This window comes from Plectropomus leopardus, chromosome 11, assembly GCF_026936395.1.
Source record: "Plectropomus leopardus strain MGB_pleo_1.0 chromosome 11, ASM2693639v1, whole genome shotgun sequence".
Lineage (NCBI taxonomy): Eukaryota > Metazoa > Chordata > Actinopteri > Perciformes > Serranidae > Plectropomus > Plectropomus leopardus.
Genome location: NC_142186.1, coordinates 32,678,923 through 32,690,677, shown reverse-complemented (window position 1 = coordinate 32,690,677; position 11,755 = coordinate 32,678,923). Strand labels below are relative to the sequence as shown.

The 11,755-nt window shown below is 38.0% G+C and overlaps 1 protein-coding gene across 1 annotated transcript in view; it reads left to right on the top strand.

Moving 5' to 3' along the window:
• The first annotated feature begins 565 nt into the window (after positions 1 to 565).
• The window catches only part of col28a1b (collagen, type XXVIII, alpha 1b), a 28,459-nt gene continuing 17,269 nt past the window's right edge, over positions 566 to 11,755 (top strand). Inside the window, 14 exon segments of the mRNA XM_088084646.1 lie at positions 566 to 952; positions 1,431 to 1,573; positions 2,530 to 3,095; positions 5,024 to 5,044; positions 5,135 to 5,194; positions 5,319 to 5,372; positions 5,940 to 5,984; positions 6,073 to 6,099; positions 6,316 to 6,360; positions 6,440 to 6,484; positions 8,647 to 8,700; positions 9,642 to 9,710; positions 10,633 to 10,645; positions 10,648 to 10,700. Of these exon segments, the coding sequence (XP_087940772.1) occupies positions 948 to 952; positions 1,431 to 1,573; positions 2,530 to 3,095; positions 5,024 to 5,044; positions 5,135 to 5,194; positions 5,319 to 5,372; positions 5,940 to 5,984; positions 6,073 to 6,099; positions 6,316 to 6,360; positions 6,440 to 6,484; positions 8,647 to 8,700; positions 9,642 to 9,710; positions 10,633 to 10,645; positions 10,648 to 10,700 (1,200 nt within the window). The 5' untranslated portion in view covers positions 566 to 947.

The following is an 11,755-nucleotide window of genomic DNA, read 5'->3' as shown; positions in this document are numbered from 1 at the left end:
CCCTAAGCCAAAAATCAAAATAAAAAATAAAGCCCCTCCTCTGTGCTTAAAAAAAGACATGCCTCCCCCTTCTGCACCACCCTCTCCCTTCTCATGAGTAATGAACAGTCCCTAAACTCAACAGCAGTACTGCACATGAGCATCATTCGACACTTTGCTGTCGCATTAGTGGCCGACAGTGGAAAAGTAAAATTTCATTAGGGACTTTTACGCACCGCATCCAAACAATCTCCATGCGCCACAGCCCAAAAGACAAAGCAAAAAACTGTAGTGACCTTTTCAACTCAAGCACAAAAAAGTAGCAATACTACAAACAAACTTAATATCTGTACTGTACATGGGAATCATATTACATCTGTTTTTTTGCATCAGTGGAAAGGTAAAATAATCTCATTAGGGACTTTCACGCACAGCATCAAAATGCATGCATAACCCAAAACACAAAGTTAAAAAAACTGCATTAACCCTCAAAACTCCCAACAAAAAGCGGCACAGGTTATGTGTCCATGAGACTCAGACACAACAGACTTCCCCTTACAAAAAAACGCCACAATGGCCCTTTAATATTCTCACAAAAACGTGTGTTAGACCTTTGTGGACTGCTTTATTTGGGTAATTAGCTGCGTTGGCGTCATTTTAGAGTGAGACATTTAACTGTAGTCCACTATTCTAATATTCCAATAGCATTCCTGCAGGGACTTGTTGTCTCAGGGGACAGCCACAGAGTCAGGAAAACATAAAGTCCTCTCGGTCAGTGGTTCAAGCTCTGATGTGGACCGGCGCTGAAATGTTGGAGCGGCCCCAGAGCCCCCGGCTACACACACAGCTCACCAGCTCATCTGATGGTCCTCAGTGTGTCCCTGCCCGGATTACAGGACTTGATTTTGCGGCGAAATGCCACCCAAAGAGCCGCAGCTGACTGGACTTCAAGCACCGACTGCAGCTAAATGAGGTAAACATGTTTAATATCTTTTTTTATTTTATTTTATTATTATTTATTTTTTTTTGGTGCCCAATACAGTCTTTATTTGTTTACTTGTAGTGTCGTGTTACAGTCTGAGTGACAACTTAAATGTGTATTACAGCTTAGTCAAGTCATCTTACTTTGTTGCAGATTATTTAAAGTTTGCAACATTTGACATTTGTTCAAATCAATTAATGTTTGCACAAATTATTATGGCTTTACACGCATTTGTATATTCTGTCTCTCTATTATTGTAAGTATTATATAAAGCACATTATCAGTATCAGGAATTTAAACAAACTGAGTTATTATCATTACTGTAAGAGCTTTGTGTTTGTATGTAGTTAAAAAGATGCATGATACCAATATGTAATACAGGTGAATTTTATGATACTGGTTGAATATTTTGTGCTTTGAGTCCACTGTAAGTTTATCATTTTGACTTGTAAACTGTTTTCTCTGCCAGGATGGAAATGTTGCAGAGGGGAAACCTGAGGAGAGGAGTGGGGCTCTGCCTCCTGCTGATGGCTCTCGTACACGAGGCCACAGGCCAGAGAAGGAGGACAGGACGCAGGAACAACTACAGGCTGCATGACGATGGAGGAAACGGTAATTCTCTATATGAGTTGTCCACATGTTGGTGGCGTCACTGAGCGTCTGCAGGTCGGAGGATCGGACATTCACAAAGCAACATCCACAGCTCCAATCAGTCTGAGCAACATGTAAAGAAAAGTTTGTCTGGGTGGCAGGTGAAGAAACATATAGATATATAACAGAGGTTAACAGGCAGAAATTGAATATAACATTGATAATCATGCTTTTATTACTCTATAATCACCCGAAAATAAGAATCGTATTTTCGTTTCCTTAGAATGAGCCATTTATATCTGCATGGCAGCTGGTCTACCATGCAGTCTCTACAGTAACCCAGACACAGACTATGGTCATTCCCATTTTCACGAAGGCCACCGTAGTTCTCTCACATGCTCTGCCAACACATTGTCATCCCAAGTCGTCACATTTTGCCGCTTTAACAGTGCACTTCCGCATCTACATATTGATGCATGTTGACGTTCTGGGACGCCACTATGGACACTGTGATGTCAAGAAATGCACGTTTCATTACATCGCTATCGGCTGAAAACATCAGTTGCAAATCAAGCAGCGGCATAGGGTTACGTCCGGCAGCTTTCTCAACTCATGCTGCCTATCTGCATATCATGCTGCTGCAGCGTAACGGCTCTGTCCGGCCACGCTCTCAGCTGACACTGCCCATTAGTGTATCATACAGCCGAGAAAGTTGGCTTTTCGAGTCGGGATCTTACGCTGAAATCACTGCAAAAGCAGCAGTATTTGAAGACTTCGGAAAGAGAACAGGTTGGCTCGGCTAATTGTTGAACACCACTGCATGTTGCAAAGGAAAACAGTAGGAAAACATCCTACATTACAGATTTATTAATAGTTTAGTTTATCTACTATAAGGACGATGCAGCTGAAACCTTCTCCAGATTCCATTTTGAATCTTTGCATTCACTTGAGTTTTTGTGGGTTTCCTCCTCTCACAGGTCTGACATGTTCGTTGGAGGTGGCGTTCATCCTGGACAGCTCGGAGAGTGCAAAAATATTCCTGTTTGAGAAGCAGAAGGCCTTCGTGTTGAGCTTCAGCACCCGCCTCTCTATGCTGCAGGTCGCCGGCTGGACGCTGAAGATACGAATGGCCGCGCTTCAGTACAGCAGCTCTGTGTCCATAGAGCACCGATTCTCAGCCTGGAAAGACCTGGATTTATTTCACAGTCAAGTCAGCACCATGACCTACATCGGCCACGGCACCTACACCACCTACGCCATCACCAACGCCTCGCAGCTGCTGGTGCAGGAGACGCCGGCGGACAGCGTCAGGGTTGCAGTGCTGATGACGGACGGGGTCGACCATCCCCGTAACCCTGATGTGATTGCAGCTGCAGCCGAGGCCAAAGGTCACGGCATTAAGTTCTTTGCTGTCGGTTTGTCAGACATCGGTCAGCAGAGCCAGAATAACGCCAAACTGCGGGCCATCGCCAGCACGCCTGCTCAGCAGTTTGTCCAAAGTCTTCTTGATCCTCAGCTGGAGGAGAAGCTGTTCAAAGAGATGGTGAGTGTCGCCTCAGGTAAAGATGGCACCTGTAGGCGGGTTTCCATTACAGATTTGTGCAAAACGTAAGCGTTATTCTCGAAATGGCGATTAAACACAATAGCAAGATGACTGTGTTTCCACTAAGTGATGTTATGTGACTCCTCCTCTCACGACAACGTTCCAAGAAACATGGCGACAGATGTTTAAAACATTAGCAGGTTTATTTCTATTGTAGCCACCGCACTAACCATCATTATTTCCAATCCAAGGCCACGTAGGCGTGTTATGTGAGTGATAATGGAAAGGCGAGCCCCTTATTTGTGGGAGCAGCAACATACAAGGGATTTTTGGGAGCTGATAGTCCATGATTTCACAGAGGAATTGTGGATTGAAAACTTTCGGATAATCCGCTCAACTTTTGAAGAGTTTTGTGATGCAATAACAGCTCTTGCAGCTCCTGCTGCATCATGAGGGAGCCAGTTTCTATCGACAAGCACATAACCATAGCATCATGTGACCTAGAAAAGCAAAAAAAGTGAAACTGAAATTGACGTGTTTCCATTAGGCGGATTTTATATTCGCAGTTTCAACTGGCGCAATTTAAAAAGTTAATGAAAACCCGCCCTGTGTTGACACGAAAAACATTTAATTTATGTTTGATATTTCCAAAGCAAGAAATGTCGGTATAAAGTCATCCAAGCTGTTTTCATACTTATACCAAAAGTAATGCACCAGAATTATTATACAACCTACGCAATCAGAAAGGCTGCGATCATGTGACTAAAGAGACGGCTGCTTTCGCACAGTCAAACAAGTCCGGCACAAGTGACAAATATTGGCAAAAGAAAAAAAAAATCCTATTTTGATGCAAAGAAGCAAAATAACAAGCGGCTCTAGGCATTTCAGGTTTCCATATTTTGACCTGATAAACGACATGTGTACATTATTTGGAGTTTGCACGGCTGCATGTAAACTGGAATATTAGTGGGATATTCATTTTCATTAGACCTGTTAACCCTTTGAAACCTGAGCAAATTGGCTGAATTTCTTTCAAAAACAGGAGAAAAGCAATGAGCAACTTGAGAAATGGCCCAAAAATTAGTAAGATGTTAGTCAAAAGTTACAAGAAGTAACTTCAGTGCCTGTGAAATTACCTGGAAAAAAACAACAAAACAAAACTGAAAATAACATGAAGGAATAATAATTTTAAAACAAATGAACAAGGACATTACCTTAGTTAAATAAATGTACTTGTTTATTTTTCTGTAACACAATTTTAAATACAGAATTAAAACTAGACTTTTCCTCTGTTTTTTGAGAATTTTCTCATTTTATTTTATTTTTTTAAATTTTATTTCACTTTTTGCAGGACATTTCTTGCTAAGTTGCTCATTGCCTTTTCCCCGTGTTTTAAGAAACCAAACCAGTTTGTTCAGGTTTCAAAGGTTTAAATACTTGAGATACGCATCTTGATGCGCAAGAAAACTACAGGTCCAGGTCTCAAAGGGTTAACAGCTTAGTAGAACTTTTTACTCTTTCAGAATACGTGCAAAAATGGGAATATTTTATGCACGTAAACATAGTCAGTGACAGGGTCATGCAGAGGCGTTTATATTCCTCTTTTTCTGCATGTTCTGTCCTCACAGCGGGTTCACATCTCTGTGACAAGTTGTGTCTGCGTGAAGGGGCTTCCCCGCCTGCTTTGCATTTTCCACACGCAGAAATGTCAAATGCATTTGCAGGAGGTCAGGACCTGTCTGAGAGAGTGGCACGGCTTGTTCTGCTTTCCAGAAATGTGTGATATTATTCATTCACGATTATAGCATGCAAGAAAGACACAAAACAGTGTTGAGGGAAGACAATATCTAACACAAAGGCACCGATTGATCTTTTCTGTGGGTTATTGAACTGAAATTGACTTTTTTTGTGTCATGTTTTGCCTTCAGGGTGCAGTTGCATTTGAAGGGGTAAGTCTTTCAAAGCAATCTAGTATTTTACTTCTACAACTGATTAGTTTTAAAAAAGAAGCACTGACTTTGTATTTTTCTCTCTGTTAGTGTCCCCAGGCTCAGGTGTGTTTGTGTGAGAGAGGAGAGAGGGGCCCTCCAGGAAGTCCGGTGAGTTATGTACAAAAACTGTAATCTTTACTATCAACATTTTGGGATCTGTATTTCGCCGTCGCACATTTACAGAGCATCATCTTGGCTTTTACATCTTATGACTTTACTGTACTGATTTCAGGGTAGAAAAGGGGACCCAGGCTTCAGAGGGTCACCTGGTCCAAAAGGAGGGAGGGTAAGCCATCACACACAAAGACACACTTTTTAACCCTTTAAAACCCTAAGTAAATTGGCCTGATTTCTTTCAAAAACATGGAAGAAGGCGATGAGCAAATAAGAAATAACCCAAAATTTAGCAAGAAATTTGTATAGAAAATTACACGAAAATGTGTTACAAAATTTGTTTAAAAAAAAATGAAAAAAGTAGTGGAAAAAAACAAGAAACAAGGCAAAGACTTGGAAAAAAGTGCTTAAAATAATTCTGTAAAATAATTTTATATATGATAATTATGAATATATTTATCCCTAGCTTTTTTCTTTATTTTCCCTAGCTTTTTTATAAATAAATTTGTAACTCTACTAATTTCTTGCAATTTGTGGAACATTTATTATCAAGTTGCATGTTGCATCATGTTTTTGAAAGAAATTGTACCAATTTGCTCTGAGTGCAAAGGCTGAATTATTAGTGAAAAGCATTTAAAGGCAGTGCAAGAAGTGATGTCACTAAAGGTTTTAAAGGGTTAATGTCTGACTTTGTGCAGCTCATTGTAAGTTCATTTTATTTTTTATTTTTGGAAATAAGGGAGAACCTGGCTTGAACGGTCGACCTGGAAATGATGGTCCAGAGGTAAATAAATAAATAAATATTTAACTACCAAGTAATATGCTTGTTTTTAGCAGAAAAGCAGATTTTAAAACTGTTGCACCTTTTACAGGGTCGTCCAGGTTACAAGGGCAACAAGGTACGTGTAATTTATTGAAACTAATTAATTCACTCATTCATTCACTGATTTATTTCAACACGTGTTTGTAACTGTATGTTTTAAAATGCACTAAATAGATAAAGCTTTACTTACTTACTATATTAATTATTATCGGCAGCTGTTTTTATTCTCATCGAGTATAATGATGTCCTAAAATAATTAGCCGAGGGTCTAATCCTGTGTTTGGTCTTTTAGGGGGAGAGAGGAGACTGTGGCGCTCCCGGGGAAAAGGGTGACACTGTATGAACTTTATTAACAACATTATTTCAGTCAAGACCACAGATTCGTCCCTCGTAATTAATTATGTGTCATTTTGCAGGGACCTGAGGGACGTCCAGGCCAGCGAGGATCAAAAGGAGAACAGGTGATCTGACAATTAAGTTACACAGTTTGACATTAATAACTAGAATGGCTCTCGGTGAGCGCAGACCTCGACTGAGGCCAAACGCCCTGTCTCACGATGAAAGTAAATCCAAAACTCCCAACTCGGAAACTACGACCTTCCGACGTCACATGAATGCAGCAATTCTATGTCAGTATGAGAGTTCAGGAATCACGTAATTTATGATGTAAACAGGCTAAAAGTTTATTTAGAGAAGCCTTTTTACTGCTGGAAAAGATTTTTTCATTTAACTAGGATGTCGGAAACAAAAACAGAGAAAAAGGCACCGTGATATTCTCTTTTGCTCGAAAGGTAGAAAACCTACAACTACCATAATGCACTGCGCCGCACAAGACCAACAAAGCCCCCCGCTGGTTGGGTGAAGTAATGCGAGCTGGTCTGATTTTAGTTTTTGTTTTTCGACAGGAAGCAATATGGCAGCTAGTTGATAATCGATTTTAAGTTACAGTGAGACGGTAAACCAAAATATGTTTCTAAAGACATTTTGGGTGAGAAATATGCAACAGAAGTTATAAGTTTGGTCTCAGTTTCAGCAGCTGTGCTCCTTATTTATTGCTAATTACCAACGTCGAACACGACACCTGCTAAACATCAGCGTGTTAGTTTTGACATAATGAGCGTGTTAGCATTTAGCTCGAAGCAGGTCTGTGTCGAAGTGCAGCCTCACAGAGCTGAAACGTGGCTGTAGACTCTAAAGCTTCTTTAAATAATTAAACTTTTCATTTTAAAATCATTTTTACTGACATATACATAGATTCATTTAAGAGTTTTACTATTTATCATTCTAGTTTACACCATTTTTTTTTTCAAATGAGAGGATTTTTAATTGTTAAAATGAAGTTTTTGTCACTCCCATCCTTAAACTTAGTGCTCCATAACAGTTTACTGCCTGCATGCTGCTCATATTGATACACAGACATCAGACCGGCTGTTCGCTCCCTAATATGAAAAATGGAAGTGGAATTTGTCTCTTATTCATCTCTGCACTAATGGAATGTGAATATTGGATTATGGGTAATCCTGATACTAATGTGGCTATCCAAAGCAGTGAATCCAGGCTTGCAGGATATTATTCTTCTGCAGGAACAGACTTTGTGTGGTGGGATTAGTGCAGGGACCTGGCCGCCCAGTACCACTCTTCCTCCTCTGTGCTACTGGCACAGTGTCAGTATAACCTTGTTATTTTGTGAGTTTGGCCCGAGAGTTCAAGGACATGAAAGCCGTGGATGTTGATTTTAGTGATTTCAGGGAACCGGTTTTGACCTGCAGCTTGGTCATATGACATGGAGGCGAGATTTCAAGATCATACATCAGGAATACTCAACTTTCTTCGCTTTGGGGACAATTTTACAAAATGACAGGAGGCCAGGGGCCAGGGGCCAGGGGCCAGTCACAGGAGCCTCATGCATGTTTTAGGACAATTCTAGGATTTCAAGACTTTTGTAGGATTTTAGTACATTTCTAGAATTTTAGGACATTTCCAGGATTTTAGGACATTTCTATGAATTTTAAGCAGGTCTAAAATGTTTCTAGGATTTTTTTTTAGGTGTTTTAGGATTTCTAGCATTTTAGGATTTTAGGATTTCTAGAATTTTGGGACGTGTCTAGGATATAAAGACTTTTGTTGGATTTTAGCACATTTCTAAAATTTTAGAATGTTTTAAGACTTGTAGGATTTTAGAACATTTGTAGAATTTTGGGATGTTTGTTTTTAAAGATTTTGAGATGTTTTAGGATTTTTGGACATTTTAATGATTTTAGGACATTTCTCAAATTCTGGGACATTTCAAGGATTTTAAGACACTTGTAGGATTTTAGGACATTTCTGAAATTTAAGGACATTTCTAAAATTTAAGAATATTTCAAGGATTTTGAGACTTTTGTAGGATTTTAGGACATTTCTATGTATTTTAAGACATTTCTAAAATTTTAGGACATTTCAAGGATTTTGAGATGTTTTAGGATTTTAGGACATTTTAGAAATTTAGGACTTCAGGATTTTAGGATGTTTTTTTGGATTTCAGTACATTTCTCAGATTTAAGGTCATTTCTGTTGAATGTTGTTGAAAAAACTTTCATGTTGTCTTGTTGAACTGCACACAAATTTTAAATTTGTTTTGCAGGGTGCAATAGGACTTCCAGGTGACATGGGACCTGAGGGACCACCAGGACCTAAAGTAAGTTTTCCTCAAAACCTCAAGGGTAAGCTGTTTCATAAATACACCTGGCCACACCTTAAAACTCACTAACCCTGTTTGTGCAAAAACAGAAATGTAAAAAGAACACTTGAGGGTATGTGTGAGGATTATTTTTTGGCGGTTTATCGATTCAGGCAAGCATAACTCCCAACATATTGAACTATTCCTTTAATATTTAAAGAGCTTTTTTTAAGAAATGCAATATTTTAATTTTGTAATGAGAAATTAAATCCATCAACACCCCAAAGATACAGAGCAATCTGTCTGTAAAAGCATGATTATCTAGTCAACCAATGAAGGTTATTCATCCTCAGAATAGTTCAGCGCTTCCCAGACACTTTCCCACACAACATTTGTATCTTCAGAAAAAAACGACCTTTAAAATGAGCGCCAAGGGCTAATAAGATGCTGTTGCCTCCATCACCATAGAGCTTTCTGACAAAGATGTCTTTATACAGATGAAATGTAATGTGATTTATCGCACATCCTGGAAAAGTCCAGACATTAATCCAGAGCAAGTTTTACAGAAAGAACAAAGGACTGGTCTTTATTTCCTAAATGCCATAAAAGGTTGAATCAAGACTTTAGGAGCTGATGAAGAGACGAGTATTATGTGTATTTTTATAGTATTTTCCAACAAATATCACTGCAAATGACACAAACCTAATTTATTAGTTTCATAGCATTTAACTTTATTTTGTAAGCATTTTAAAAGACTGGGGAGAGCACTATTTGTTTACTTCCTAATGGAAAAATGTACTGCATTTAAAATCCTGCAAACAAGATAGAAAAGAAGCTCGAGCTTGAGGTTCTTCTTGCAGAAGTTGCTGCGTGTAAAACATACTTAATTTCAGATCTGTTTTCAGTGTTTAACTGTTGCAAATGACACACTAACATCTGAACTTGTTTACTGGTCACAGGGGGACAGAGGGCCCACCGGTGCTTCTGGACCACCGGGGGACTTTGGGATCGGATTCCCAGGAGCCAAGGTAACTACAACATTCCCAGTAAAGCGTCCTCTACATCGAAATTGTGCCTAAAAAAATTAGTATAATTGTTGTTGCCATTTTTCTGTGTTCGTAACATTTATTTTTATAATTTCTTTATATGAAATACAACTCATAAGTAAGTCGTTTATTCTCTACTTTCCCACTCATTGGCTCATTTAAAGAATTGAAGACCACCAGCAGCTGGAGAGTTGTTTTCTCTGATAGTGACAGAGAGAATAAATATGATTATTCGTTAACCCTTTGAAACCTGGACCAACGTCAGTTTTCTTATGCTGCATTCAGACACCTTTCACAAGCCGTTTGACCCTTTGAGAACCTGAGAAAATTGATTTCATTTCTTTTGTAAACATGCAGAAAAAAAGGCAATGACCAACTTGCCAAGAAATGTTCCACAAATTACAATAAATTAGTAAAAGGTGGAAAGAAAATTACCTAAAAATTAGCTTTTAAAAAGAGACGGCTGAAAATTATCCAGAAAATCCAGAAATGTAAATGTAAATAGAAATGTAATAACAGTAATTTTACATGTGAAGTTATGTTAGAGAAAAATTATATAATATATAATATATACAATATAATATATATATATAATATAATATAATATAAAATATTATATAATATATATAATATAATATAATATTATATAATATATTATATATATATATATATATATATTTATATATATACATTGTTTTCAGCATGTTTTTAGGCAATTTTCACTTTTTCTTCTTCCTTTTATGTGCATAGATGATTTTCTAGTAACTGTTTTACTTACTTTTTGTGAATTTTTGGGCCTTGTCTTGTTAAGTTGCTTGTTGCCATCAAGCCAATTTACTCAGGTTACAAAGGGTTAATGAGTTACTAGAAAATGTTACTGAGAGTTGCTGTTTGCTGCTTACAGGGTGAAAAAGGCATTCAGGGAGATCAGGTCCTGTAGGTCCTGTTGGGATCGGAGAACCAGGACTACCGGTGAGTATGAAACACGCACTTTAATGCGTAGCAGTAAATTAATTAAAAACACAAAAGCACTCATATCTTTTACTCAAATAAGACAGCATTGCTGCTCTCTAAAAATACTCTCTTTCAAGTTTCAAAGTCCTGCATTCAAAATTTTACTCAAGTATAATCACAAAGGTATTATCTGCAAAGTGCAATTAAAATATTAAAAGTAAAAGTACTTATCGGGCAAAGTACTCCTTCTGAAAGTGTTATATTTTTATACGTATAATCAGATAAAATAATATTACTGTTGCTTTGACACATCAGCAGCGTTTTAACATCACATCTCATACATAGATTGTATTCCTTATTAATAGTCTTAATTTATTTGTATCATGCTTACAATTATATACAAAAGACTTATAGATCTAATTTATCAGTATTTTTATTTATTTTATTTATTTATTTATTATTATTATAATTATTATTATAATTATTATTAGTAGTAGTAGTAGTAGTAGTAATAGTAGTAATAGTATATAGTTGGATAAATGTAATGGAGTAAAAGGTAACACATTCCCTCTGAAATGTTATGGAGCAGAAGTATAAAAAAAGTACCTCAAAATTGTACTTAAATACAGTACTTGAGGGGCGGCTTGTAGCTCACCTGCTGGAGTGTGCGCCGCATATGCCGACGCAGCGGCACAGGTTCGATTCCAGCCTGTGGCCCTTTGCCGCGTACAAACCCCCATCTCTCTCCCACACTTCCTGTCATTCTACAGCTGTCCTGTTAATGAAGGAAAAAATCCCCCAAAAATAATCTAAAAAAAATACTTGGGTAATTGTTGTAATCTAACCGTTTCCATTACATTACACCACTGAAGGCCAAACACAATCTGCTGAAACAGAGATTTTTGGTGATGCATTAAGAGACCGTGGGTGGAAAAAAGTAAACCTCTGCACTGAATCTTTTCCTGAAGAGCAGTAAGTGAACATCCAGAGAAGCTACATCACATACGCAGGTTTTCCTGTGTTATTAAAAATGACACACAATAGCCAAGTCGTCAAACATGAGCATTTTCTGT